Here is a 14,605-nt window from a genome sequence, read left to right as displayed (position 1 = left end):
TGCCATAGGCTGCTGACACTGACTTTCTCCCTGGCCTTGACCGAGAAAATACCGGAGGCAAAGCGCTCTGTTTCCTCAAATTTGACAATTTAATATTAAAAATTTGGGTACTCCCGTAGTGTGTGTACCAGGTTAGGGTTGGGCCATAATTTTATTCCGATTTTCCTTATTTTAGTTCTATTGGAGTTCGGGGATTGTCTGTGTTAGCCAAGTGAATATACCCCCTGCCTATAGGCTTCAGTCCCTTCACACAGCTTGATGTAAAGTAGGCGAACAAAATTATTCACCTCCATATTGGTACATGCACTTCTGGGATCGTCATAATTCGTCCTGCTATCAAGAAAGCCAAACAGAGTTTTCGTTGGATATTCTGAACATTCTATCTATTGAAAACACGTTGGCGGAGCACTTATACAATGCTTCTCTACCGATAGCAAATACAAGTATAACTGACTCATTGCCTGTGCCTGCCTGTCATTCAATCGACGGTTTGTCATAACGTACTTTCCTGAATAATACTGTGAACGTAATGTATCACCAAATTTAAAATACCACGCCAGTCAATTGTTTTGTCGATCAGACATCACGGTGTGTGTCGTCATTTACCGGCTCTTCTGCATCACCAACATATTCACAACAAACTTGGGACTCGCCAGGTGTTGAGGGCCAAGTCGAAAGCAAAGCTACTAACGTAAAGAACTTGTGAATGAACGTAAGAATGAATTGTGATAGAATCATTGAGAGGGCTTGCTTCCTACGTTTGCGCTACACAGATCATTGTTTATCATTCAACATTGTCTCGAAGCCCAAATTTTAATTTTTTATTTTATGGTTATGTGGAAATATAAATACCGTTAGTATTTTGTCTATTACTTTCTACCCTAAAGAGCTGTTTCAATGTTTCAATTGTATAAAGATAAAAATAAATACAGTCTTCTCAAACTGCTACAATCTGTACTGATTTTTCCTTCACATTGCCACGCCATTGAATATTTTAACTTGGTCTTGATTTTTTTTTCTAAACAAGCTGCAGTATGTTAATCATCATCAACTAAATTTTAAAATGCTGACCCTGAAACGCTCGCTACTTAACCGATCAAAGAATTTTAATAAAGATTTCTTCAAATGTATGCCATCACAATCGCGTGTCAAACTGTCTTCAACATAGCATGCCAAAGTGTCAATATAACTACGTAATGTTTTATATAGAAATTTGGCAAAGTCTTTACGATAGCATCATGAATATGTTGTTCAAACTCGATTTGCTCAAAATAATCACATCTTGCGCTTGGCTTATTGCGATATTATTTAATTCTTGATCACGTTTTAATATTTCAGACTGAAAATCGAAACGAAATCCTAATTGAAAATCGATTGTCTCGCATATTCTTGGCACAAAAACGGCGTAACTTAACTTGTCATATTGATCATGTGGAACAAAATCATAACATTACGACATAATAATCCAAGACATCTTCACGATATTGGATGAGAAATTTTGATTACTTCATTATGCCTGATTAACTTTAGAAAAAAAAATAAAACTAACAGTAGTTTCATGATGCGAATGCTTAATAAATTAATAAAAAAAAATAACAAAACATATATGCGTATATAATTCAGAATCAAACGAAAAAACTATATTCTTTAAAAGTACTTCGGTTCAATACTTATTTATAAGTTTGTTTTTAGCATTTATAACTCTAAAATTTATTTAACCGTCCTATTAATCATTTGTTCAAAAATACTCGGCATAATGACCTTCCACATGCAGTATAAATTATGGTGGAGATGAAGGGATGCTCTAATTATTACCATAATTGACAAAATACCCAAGTGTCACAGTTACCATTTTAACATAATGTGGGATTTTGAGTAAAATAAAAATAAAAGCAACCTGACAACTCAGTTGTGTTTTAATAAGTGGTTCGAAAGTCTTTCATTATACTTTCACAAAATTGCATTTTGTAATTATACGTGATAAAAGACAGTTTCTTTCACAGACAAGCAAATAAATTATTATATCAATCTGACGAGTTCAATTTTTTTAAATGTCAGACTTCGGTCAGACGAAAGATTACAGAATAAAATTTGTTAAATTGTGATGCCAGACTTTCGAACTACTCAATGTAGTCCTTTAATTCTTGCTACAGTATCCTTTCAGTTCAGTTCATATAACGCAAAGCAGAGGCAATGGGGCAGTTATTTCATTCAAACATCAGATATATATATATATATATATTTATTTTTGATTGGTGATGACATATTACATAATCTATTTTGAGCAAAAAATATGGGTAAACTAATCAAAAATAGTGATTTCAGTCAAATTTTAATTTAAACGTTGAGTGAAAAAAAGACTTTTTTGATATTATATTATAAAATTGTTGAAAGTGATTCATAATCATTCTTAAATGATATACAAGTGTGAGGAAACACAAAATATTCTTGAAAAACCAATTCCGAGAAAATAAAAGTAAAATATAAGTTGATAAACAGAACTTCAAAAATTCTCAAAATAAACTGTGAATAATAATCTGATGTTGTCATAATGATAGCTTGAAATATTTGACTCTAATGAGTTATTATTAATGGCTTATTTTTATGATAAAACATTGTAAATATATAAATTTTTTGACACAGAATGTCAATTTGCTACTCTTGTAAATTGGAAAATCGCACATTTGGTTGATAATTTGTTAAAAATGGAAAAGTTATAGTACGTGCGAAGCAAAGTGGTAAATTGTAAAACTCTCAATCAACATCGTCCTGGTAAATTTCGATATATATTGCTTAACCCGGAGTGATAATTCTAATACGCCATAGATGTAATTCGCATGAAGAATAATTTACTGAAAGATTATAAAATATATATGGTTCGTTACTTACTCGTTAATATTTCATTACATATATTATTAGAACACCCAAACAAGTGGTTGGCTAATTGCTTACATAACTTTACTTTACTTATGTTTAGTTTCATGATAGATGAATAAAGAAATGCATAATTAAATACTTCTATTGTTGCAGTTCTACCAAATAATACATATACATAACATATACATAACAAACATATCAATTTAAACCAATTTTCAAATATGTGAACACAATTGTCGTGCCACGTGGTGGCGCAGTAAGCGCAATCACGATAAATTTGGGGCGTCGGGAGAATCGGGTCCTCCAGGACTGTGAAATAATTTCTAATAAAAATGGAGTAACAGTTTTCTAGCGTCCGAACACTATAAATTTAAATTTGATTTATCCAGGCGATTTTTCTACAATGCAATCCTCAAACCCAACAAGAACTATAATCCTCTAAAACGAACCCAGTGTGTGCATCCCATGACCAATGATAAAAGTATTTAATCCCCAGCTGTTGCGAATGTATAATTGCATATACTTTACACTCTTTTTAAAGTCATGATTAACATTGATTCATTCTAGAGATTCTGAAACTGAATCATCTTCTATGGTTTGAGTATTTGTTTATGCCAAATACATCTCAGGTTTTATAATGTAAATATTTAGTATTTAAAAATGGCTTTGCCTATAAAAAAGTCCATGTCATTCACGATTTTGTGTCGATAAATTAATTTTTAGGGAATAATCTTCTTGTTTGTTAGTAAATCCCGCTAAACCTATTTCATTTTCGGTATTTGTGGTATGAGAAAAGTCTCTAATCCTAACACACGGTGTTTCTACGTATTTCTAACATAAGTTATGTTAAAAGAGCTGGCGCATTTTGGTATCGGTTATGGGTGAAATGATCGCATAGTTATTAGGTTAAAACGTTGATCATATAGTCTTTTTGATATTATATATATATAATTATTTGTTGATATTATCCCAGAATCCATTACTTTGGCTGGTTGTCCACAAAACACCGATGGTTCACTTGTAATCGCAACTGTGTAATGATTGATGGATATTACCATTGAACCACAGTTGAATAGCGATTCAGTTTATCGGTAACGAATCCTATCGGCATCTTCTTATCTGCGTCCATATGTGTAAATAATGTTTAAGGCATAAACAAAAATAAAATTTTTGTTATACCCTAAATGTTTTAATGACATTTTTCAAACCTGTTTCATAAGAACATATAAGATAATCAACGCTAGTGGGCATATACCGGTAATAGAGGTAGATAGAGAATGGCTGTCTCGTATTAATTTCATTCATGAAAACCGAAGTCACTTGATAAATAAAGCCAAAACTTGATATCATAAACCCATAATTGATTTGTGTTTTCAAACTTTATTTTAACTGAGTTTATCAAATATTTGAAATATTTTTAACACTTTTTCACCAGATTACCTCGCGTTTCTGAGATACAATATAACACCTTGTATCAAAACTCACTTTACGATAACAAATGTTTAATAGCTTTTGTGTAATATTAAAAAGAAAAGTTATTTGTAGCTTTTGGTTTCAAAAATTAGGGAAAAAAGAATTGATATATTTTGATATATCACTTTGCAGATCCTTCAAAGATAAGAGACTGATCAGATTATGCTCGAAGAATTTTGCATTATCATCTTCTTTTGTTCGTGCAAAGGTTGTCATTCGCGAGGTGCGTGATAACTCTGAATGAATTCCGATTCATTTTAGTTTGTTTTATTATCTTCCGCTTTTACGCAATGTGGAATGAAATGCATTTATTATCCGATACAATCTCACAATGGGTGTTATAATTTGCTGCAAACGCGCGTATAGCTCTCTCATTATGGTTGATAACTCATTGCCATTTTGAGGAAAGATCGCAATCTTTAATGGCGGTAGTTTGCTGGAAAATGGAAGAAGAACCATTACCTAATGTATAAGATTCTATTTACATCTATAGATGTTTTATAATTTAGTTTATAATACGCTCTGGGCGTTTAGAGTTAGGTTCCGTTTAACTACTTCGAAACATATTTGCGGGTTTTGACTCCCCCTCTGGCAATAGATAAACAAAGAAGAAAACAAACAAAAATCGGTAAACGATCAATGTGACGTGGCACCTTGACTTATCAAAAATGCAATCATTCCGAATGTGCATCGTAAACTAATTATATCTTAGAAACGATCTCCGATGATCTGTTTATTAGAATGAGTCATATTCATTAGACAATTTCTAGCAAAAAAATGTTAAAGTAACTTGTGTAATTATTTCATACAAAATATAGCTTGTCGGTCATAAAAAATCGATTACTTATAATTGAGGGTTTTAAAAAAAAGTTTAAAATTTGCTCTTTTGATTTAAATTGTGATTATAAAAAATTCTTGCATTAAGTGGGAATTGACTTTTTTTTTCTGAATCTAGGTCATTTTAGTAATACATATAGAAGATAAATCTACATTCAATTGTCTCGTAGATGACAGATATTATTGACTCTACTGAAGTTAAAATGTGTGAACCAACCAAGAATTATATCACTCAAATCCCTAGATGATTTATACGATTAATTAAGTAATTCCTTAAATTACCTTCCCGAAATGTTTATTATATTTACTTCTATAATTTGATATTAATTCCTGTGGTTTCGTATTTCCGATTAACATGTCCAAACAACAACAGTATTAAACCACTACTATATACAACCTATTTTTATATCAATATCGACATGAATAACATAACGTTATTTTTTCATAAAAATCTATTTAGTATATATTAGTCTCACAATTAATTCTTGGAACCAGATTTAGAATTTTAAACATTACACAACTCAAACACTACCACCAGATTTTAACCTCTGTCTTGTTAAATGTAGCAGATAAACTCACATGACAGATTTTAACGAGCATTGTTGTGTTTTTTGGTTTTCTTGGATTTCTCTGAAATGCCCAATTGTGTTTTTATCTGAATTCAACCGAATTTTTTAAAGTAACTTTTAATCCAATTAACTTGTTTTTATGGCTGATATAGTCTGAATTGGTAATAAACAACGAAAGAGATAATAATTTGTGAAATGCTTTTCGTCCTACATTATCACGAGTCATAAATATAGATTAAATTGCATTTGATTTGGCTTTTCTAGTTATACCTCCTCACGTCATCATATAAACCATCAAATAGGTATATAGTTTTACGGGTGGTTCAAAGGTGTCTTGTCCCACCTGTTTTCCACTTGTCTCGAATGTTTTAATCTTGCCATGCCGATACAGAGTTTTTACTACCCCCTATACCAGAGATGCCGAACCTTTTTCAATGAATGGGTCAAAAATTATATTTTTATCGCAGAACAGAAGTGAGTGGGTCACAAATATTTAACCAGTGTTTGTATCTATAAAAAACTTATGAAACAAATTTTATAAGCTTCTGTTGGTGTAGTTTTGGGCTTTACTTATGCAGCACTTTTATCAGGGACTTTTCATGGCACTCGATTTTATGAAATTAGAGTACGAACACTCTCATGCGAATTACGTTTGGGATGATGCAGCAAATTATTTTACGGTTCCAAAGAGTTTGAAGGGAATTCCACTCTAAAGTGTTAGATTTTTTCGATCAGCTTTCAACCACATTAGGGCACTTTTACACTGCCCCGTTGTTACTTCAGATTTATAGATTTTTATTTCAAGTCTGAAAGATTTTGTTTTCCCAACGGCATTGTAGGCAAGAAACTAATAAAATGCAAAGATCTTCTCGTATAAACCCTAAAACAGTCTGCAGATGCACTTCCGAAAGAGACAAGACGTTACGGAGAAATGAACATCAATTGAATTGTTATGTCATAAACGGTGTCATGCCAATCGCTGAATAACGGTACACAGCGGTGCAGAGATTAGGGGTTTTGAAAAGTACCATATACCCGAAGTTGACAATTTGAATATAAGCAGCCGTGACTGCCCAACTGACGGTACATTGTATTAGTTTATTTATTGTTAGATTAATTTAAGGCCGGTTTTATCAATTATTATCACTGATATGTTAGCATTTATTTTATTTTATTCGTGCCTTGGTGGGTCACCAATTAAACGCAATGGATCACTTTGTGATCCGCGGGTCAGTGGTTCGCCATCCCTGCCCTATAACGAACTAAATGTATAGCATTTGGTACCTCAATAGTTTCTTTCTTTTTAATGGACTATAACGCACAAAATTGTAATGTTGGAAGCAAACTTCCTAAAATAAACGTAAATGTAGCCAGTATATTTTGAAACTCAATTGGGTACTCCCGAAGTATGTGAACCAAGATGGTGGTCACCGGAACATAGTATGTGTAACAGGTTAGGGTTATGCCATAATTCCAGGTACAAATACTATGGAGTCACTTGGCTAGTCCCCAAACTCGTAATATAACTGAAATGAGGAAATTGAAATGAAATTATGGCCTAACCCTAGCCTGGTATACATACTACGTTCCGGTGTCAACCATCTTGGTCCACATACTTCGGAAGTACCTTTAAATTTATCCAATTATATTTTAAAATCTACCTTTGAGCAATGAATGTTTTTCGGAGTGTCCTTCATGCTTTGAGTAGAGTCAAGCAGAGTTCAATATATTTCAGATACGATACACAATTGGCAAGATAGAATTTTTTTTTAATTCAAGTAAGTTGCCCGGTTAATGTGTCCAAACGTTGCAAAATGAATGTTTTTACACATTCCCTCAAACACTGTGAAAAGCAAACGAAGTTGAACTCCAAAAATATGAGCTTCAATCAATAATTGGCGAGATTGAGAGAAACGTCCTGTTATTGCCTTTTGAAATTGTTTCAATCAACTAATATTTTTTCAAAATTCGTTACAATTAAATTGTGCATGAAGCCTACGCGAACCTCAGCATTCTGACTTTATGGCAAAGTTTTCTAAACCATTCTAACTTCTTCTCGCTATTTATAATTTGCAATAAAAACACGTGTGATGAGGATTATTGCGTTTTATTATGAAAGTTGAAACAGATTGAAATAATAAGTATAATAGATGGAAGAATCGTAGCTTATCTTTTGTAAAAGAAATAAATGAAAATATAAATATTCCTGCACGATACACATTCCTATATCCTGCGTACAATAAAAAAAAATCTTACATTCCGAATTCCGACAATATATATAATAAAAAAGCAACAAATTACATTCAATTCCACATTATTAACCAGAAAGTAAGTCAAGCTGTGGTCGTCACATTTGTAGTTGTAAATCCTGAAATGTCCAATTGAAAGGATTTTCCCGAACCAGTCAGGTTTATTATCTCTAAGCATGCGATGGAAATGGAACATTGCTTTGTAAGCGCCATTACTGCTCTTTCTGGATTATGCACGCAAAAATGATAAACCCTAACGAAGAAATGGAAATGGACGCTACAACAAATTCGACATCCTTATTTAGAAGATTTTAAAAACATCGATTTCATGGCTTCTTTGGAAAAAAGATTTTTTAGACTGTCCGGGAGAAAATTATCGTTGTCCCCAAGAACTAACTCGTATTTGAAAAGGCCATTGCTCTCACTCTTGCATGGTTTATTCATGCAGAATTTTACTTCGCTTCCATAACCGCCGCAATCTGTGGGTACGTATGTGGTGCAAAATCTGGTGCGTCTCTGGTTTCCCATTCCACATGTCTTTGTGCAAGTACTCCATTTGGACCAATTGGTCCACTTGGCCACTGCAATTAAAAAATTGGGGTAGTTAGATTTAGTCAAATAAGTTGTTACTTATCGATTCAATTCGGTAAGTATGTTGATAGGTATTTGTCTGTCTGTATGTCTGTTTGTCTGTTAGATGCACGCGATATCTCACGAAAGCGAGATTTTGCATGTGCATTCATCTTATCTCGGACCAGAAGCCTATTGATTTTTGGCGAATTATGTCGTATAATTAGCGAGTTAATAATTAATTAGTGATGGGACACAAGGTGTCACTGTGGAGTAAGAGCGCTGTTTTGGGGGATCCCCTAACCTTTGATCGATAAGTCTTCGGTCTTTGACCGATATTTTCGTTTTTAAATTGATCAATAGTAAAAAACGATTTTGGAATTAAATATTGTCATGAGAAATAATTGTAGAAGATAGTAGTAGATATATTCATATAGAAACACTTCAGAATTTATGTTGGTTTCCCTCTGTTCTCGTCGCCATTATCTTTTAATTAGATAGTATTCAAATAGCATATAGTATATATATATATGTTTACGAACGACACTTACTTTTAGGGTTGAAGTACAAGCGATCTCTGATATTGTTTGCGCACAATTTAGCTTTGCATTTATCCCGACCGTCGCACTTGGAGCATCGAGGTCCAGACACGAATGGTTTTCTTGAAAGAAAAAGATTTACGTATAAATATTATGCCTTGTGAATGATATACAATAGACGCCAGTATTACTACACAGACGTATAGCAGTACTTTTTTAATAACAACTTTTTCTGATGAACATGGGCAAGATGGCTTAAAAATAACTCGCAGTCGTGCGAGACCCGTCGTCGATTTCTATAAAATAAACTCGATTTTTCGTAAAACATAAACAGTTTTTGAAGTAATTTAATTGATAGACTACATTTATTTGTACATTATGCAAATAAATATTTACAATTTTATTTAAAAATTGAACTATTTTTATGCATCAAAAGGTACTTACTCTCCGCGGAAATTTCCACCAGGTCCATAATTGCAGCCGAATAAGATGGCATTTTTCCAGATCCTTCCGCGTACATTGATGTTGCCGCACATTGTCACACCGCAGCCGACTTTGAATGATTCAGCCCAGACAACCTAAAAAGATAAGATGAAATGACATTTCACACTTCTGTTCGTGACAGTTAGTTATATTTTAATTGGCGCTTCAAGTGGAAATACTAATCGAAACACTTGAGTCGGACTCTTTGTTTCAATATACTCACACGATTTTACCAAATTGTAGCTAAATGTCTTCTAATTATGAATGTACAATTGACGCATGAGCGTTTATAAATATCCATATTTCGATAACTTTCATTTACCTGTGTATAATGTCCACACATCTTTCCTGGTTCGCATCCCATGGTGTCATAATCATAGACTGTTTTTTCTCCATCCCAAGCTCTGACGGCGTGATCGAGTAATTTTCTATTATAAGGTAATCCCATTGAAATAAATAAATTTTCTCCGACGTAATTGAAACGTTTGTTCTTTGGGTTCTGTGAACAATGTAATAATGATGTTATTGTCGATGACATTTACGATTCATACGTCACCAGTGATTGGTAAATTGTACTCATGAGGACAAGAGATCAATGCTCAAATATATGGACACGAAATCCAAAACGAAGTAGTATCATATCTTTCACAGCATCGGTATAGTCTAACCGCCAAAGTACGGAACCTCGCCTAATTTTGATGACTCCATCACACAAATTTTTGAAGTTGTTATAATTTGTGTCCAATAATTTTAAGAGGATGTGTTTACAACTAACCGGATTATGTTCGTAAATACATTTTCTTGTGTAACGAGTAGCAAGTTTTTCGAGTGAAACATCCCATGTCATTTTCCTCATATTGCTTGCAGATGGCTTTGTCGTCATTCTTGCACGATTGTGAGCAATTAAAATTGTGTTCTTGAAAGCCTCTGAAATTAGAATTGTAAATATTCATTATCTACTATGAAGGTTATCTTAAATAAAACGAACTAACCTGTTAATTGATAAATTATTTAAAAGTGTGGTAAAATGGACTTTAAATGTAGTAGAACAAAGAGTAAGGACTTTTCAGTAAATATATATATTTTGAATTTTTAGGAAACGTTGTCGTAATTTTTAGACATTTCAGAAAAATTGAGCGTCAAAGTTTAAAATTATTAGTAAATTATTACTAATTTCCGCGAGTTATGAGTAGATATTTTAGGATTCAATCGCAAATATAATTTGATGTTAAAATTGGAACTTATAAATGATGTGATGGCTAAATGTATTGTATGATATATTTTTTTATAGCAATGTTCAGTATACTACTTTTACGCCCAAATTTTCAGTCAATTGTATATAAATGTTTTGAAGTTTATCTATGTGCCGATATCGCATAAAACACCGCGTATTAAGTTTAGAATGCGCACTTCTACTGTGTAATTTACTATAAGATCTTAGAATTAAGTAGTGCTTCTATTCGTCAGAATTATCTAATTTTTTCGAAGATTAAATCATGATTATACTAAGGTATGACGGCGATTTGTGCCAAATTGTGCCAGTTAACTCGTCATCCTGTCACTGAAAATTGTCATTTTTTTATTCTATATAATGATAGACATTTTAATCTGAGTGCGGATTTTTTGTGGTTATCTAAGAAGTGTTTTATCTCGATAAGTCGTCGTGTGATATAAAATATTACTTCTGGGATTCGTTATCAGAAAACTACGATCATTAGGTAAACAACTTGAAGCAAGAAAATCCATTCTTGTCACGAAACACCGATTTTGTTTACTTTTTCTTGAAAAATTATAGTTTTGTCAAAAATGCATACCTTTCCTTGCAATTACCTTTAAAAAAAATAATGTTCTTGTTGCAATACTATAATTTTGGGCATTTCATATTACAAATATTAAAAATATGTCCACTTATCACCGTGAAATAAGTATAATTTTTTACTTTCTGTCACAAATAATTCACGTGTATTTTGGATGATTTAATCCTATCGTGTTATATAAATGAAAGTTAAAAAGAATCAACGAAACAAAATCAAATTTTAATAACATAAGTTGATTTTGGTTTAGTTATCATTTTTGTCTATATTTCAAGTTGAATTATTTCTTCTGTAATGTCTTTTTGATATAACAAAAAACGAAATAATGGACTCTTTCATATTTACTAAGTTGGAATGAACTCGTATGACACAGAAATGCTTTAAAAACTCACATTCAAGCCAGAAGTTTAAAATTTATAATATTTGTGCAAAACTATTACTTTGCATAAACAGGGCACGAAAAACATTCAATATTTTTTTTTTCATATGTTTACGAATTAGAGCAAGAAGTTGGCAAACAAAAATGTCAGCACTATGACCTTGACAGATTCTAGGTAACACCAAAGTCAAGAATCAGAAAATGTCATGAAATTTAAAATTCAGAACATTCTTGGCAGTTATTGGACAACATCCGCCGCATGCAGACATGACCTGAGCGTATTTTTGCGATATTATGTTAAATATAAAGGTGAGACAACATATGCTGTTCGTAAAATTCCTATTTGCCATGAAATTCAAGTTTTGTTATGATGAAATGATATGATCAAATCGCATCCGTGTGACTGAGACAGGCAATGTTTGCTAAATGAGAACTCAGTTTAGTAAATCAAATAACAAATGTTTTCTATAAATATGAACCGTTCCGCTGATCAACGATAATAATGAATCACCATGACCTCCGCGCGGTCTAATATAATCATAAGGAATTCATTGCTACGCGATCACGTCCAGTGATAAAGTCAATTCAGGAAGTATATTATCTTGTCGACGCGGAAATGACATAAATTTGCGGTTGCTTATAAAAACAAAAACATGGACATTACTTCAATATTTTAAATGTCGAATGAAACAATTAAAAAATATATTTACTTTTCTCTTATGGTAGGAAAAGATCCATCAATTTCCAATTTGATTATTTACGGCATCAGTAAGGAAAAATAAACTTTTTTTTCAGAAATGCATAGTGAATTCACTATGTGTTTCACAGTCATTCACAAAATTTATTGTTCTAGTTCTCACTCGTGTCAGTTGCTTTTTAATTCTGTTATCGTTTTTAAAAACCGCAAGTCAGTCACAAGGTTGCACGTTAAACGAGTATTTCAAAATGCTGAATACAAAATATTTCCGGTACCGGGACGCGATTGCTATTAGTCATAAATATGAAAAATATTTTCGTTCTGATCTTAGTCAATTCAATGATTAAATATGTTTGTGAATTCTATGGTCTAAATCGTTTTGCAATGGACGTGACAAACCGGTGCTTTTAGTGATGCGCATATGTATTCAGAAACAATTTACTCATAATTTCCTGATGCGATTTGTCAATAAAAAAAAGGGAATATTAATTTTAAACTTATATTTACAAAGCAGACTCTGAGCCTAATAAAAGCTTTAGTGTCAAATTGTAAATGATTTTTTGTCTAGTTGAGCATTGATAAAGTCATAAAATCAAGCAAAAGATTCGAGGTGAAATTATTTCAGCAAGAAAAAATTTGCTATGTGTAATATATTATAGAATTTCCGTTTGTAAAGAATTAGTCAACAAATTTTATTTTGCGACTGAATAGTTAAACAGGATATGGAAAACTTTATAAGTTATATGCAAATTATTGAAAAGATATATAAAAAAAAAATATTATTACAAAAAATAAATAGTAATAACTTTGTAGATATCAAATAGCAATGTGAATGAAAATATCTTACTTGGCAATTTGATAGCTTTCAACACTTTTCCGGGTTTCGGGACCGATTTTTTCACAGTTGTTGCTGGAAGTTCTATTGTCCACCTGAGATTATTTATTAATTATTGATTAAAGTGGTATGACGGAGTGTGTTTTTGATCAACGCCCGTGTAAGCTATATTTAAAAATATATCATCACTGGTAAACTAAGGTATAAAATGACTTAGTATTTGCTTAGACATCCAAACTGAAAAAAAATTTCGTGTTAGGGCGTAGCCAACAACACAGGTATGAGGTTTTGTGGCATTTTCGTAAAAAATTAAAATTATAAAAATAAATTAGGTTAAAACGATGTAAAGCAAAATTTGTTAAAATCCTGGTTTAAAATTAAAATAACCATAAGATCGCAACTAAAATGCATATTAGAAATGAAATAAAAATATGAAAAATATCGTAAATTAAGTATGTCCTAAATTTTTTTCTAAATTTTTCAGACCAAATTAAAATTGAAAAATGTCTTTTACTTACTGTGCTGGAACATCTCCCATCAGTTTGTTAACTTCTTCCTCCTGTTTTTCTATTCCTTCTTCGGTACTCAGAGCACCATCTTCATTTTCCCATTCTTCCTCTCCAAGTTCTTCATTGAGTTCGTTAAGTTCTTCATTTCCTCCCTCGATGTTCGTCGGATCGTTTTCTGATACCTCATTCGGTATCTGGTCGACGAGTTGATTGAGGCTAATTTCTGCCATCGCGACGTGACACACGAATGGCAGCAATAAAGCCAAAGAGGCGAATAAGATGTTCATCTTCATTTTTATTCGACTTTTGTATTTCTACTATTTTAGGTGTAATCTGGTTATAGAAATGTGAGAAGTGATTGAATAAAGTATATGAATTTTCAGCAAATTCCATCAGCCTTACCTGCTATTCGATTATCAGCGAAAGCTATTGATACGAAAATGCTACGCGAAACATATATAAATATGGCTCGATAAAGACGATGTTACGACAAGGCAAAAAAAAAATAAAATTAGTTGTAAAAACCAAAATCGATATCTAATTGAGGACATCGATTTGACGAAAAAGTAATAGGTAACTTTTCCGGTGGATATACGTCTCCCGAATAATTGTTGAATGCGACTGACGCCGCTTATATGCCGTAAACGGCATCAGCCACTCTGCCTATGGTGTAGCCCAAGGGCAAGATATCGTTATAGATATCTCGCAACTAAACCTGAATGCAAAAGATTGAGTCTCAAGCTTTTTTCGCGCCATTTATATTGCCTATCGCGT

General features: G+C 32.4%; 1 protein-coding gene across 1 annotated transcript; it reads right to left on the bottom strand.

Moving 5' to 3' along the window:
• Positions 1-7,846: 7,846 nt before the first annotated feature.
• LOC120346329 (uncharacterized) lies at positions 7,847-14,164 on the bottom strand. Its single transcript, XM_039416039.2, has 7 exons — positions 13,841-14,164; positions 13,335-13,417; positions 10,373-10,524; positions 9,920-10,096; positions 9,559-9,692; positions 9,127-9,236; positions 7,847-8,586 (listed from the first exon to the last, which is right to left on the bottom strand). Exons 1-7 carry the CDS (start codon positions 14,122-14,124, stop codon positions 8,303-8,305), a joined length of 1,224 nt encoding a protein of 407 aa, XP_039271973.2. The 5' UTR covers positions 14,125-14,164; the 3' UTR covers positions 7,847-8,302.
• Between the last annotated feature and the right edge of the window lie 441 nt (positions 14,165-14,605).

The sequence above is a fragment of the Styela clava genome, chromosome 8, assembly GCF_964204865.1.
Source record: "Styela clava chromosome 8, kaStyClav1.hap1.2, whole genome shotgun sequence".
NCBI classification, from domain to species: Eukaryota; Metazoa; Chordata; class Ascidiacea; order Stolidobranchia; family Styelidae; genus Styela; species Styela clava.
This window is presented reverse-complemented; position numbering and strand designations above follow the sequence as displayed.

Excerpts from the sequence above, each read along its gene's own strand:
- LOC120346329 (XM_039416039.2), bottom strand. The coding sequence starts at position 14,124 with ATGAAGATGAACATCTTATTCGCCTCTTTGGCTTTATTGCTGCCATTC. Across the intron at positions 13,418-13,840 it reads ATGGGAGATGTTCCAGCACA|GTGGACAATAGAACTTCCAG; the intron begins GTAAGTAAAAGA and ends AAATAATCTCAG. Across the intron at positions 10,525-13,334 it reads GAAAGCTATCAAATTGCCAA|AGGCTTTCAAGAACACAATT; the intron begins GTAAGATATTTT and ends TTCTAATTTCAG.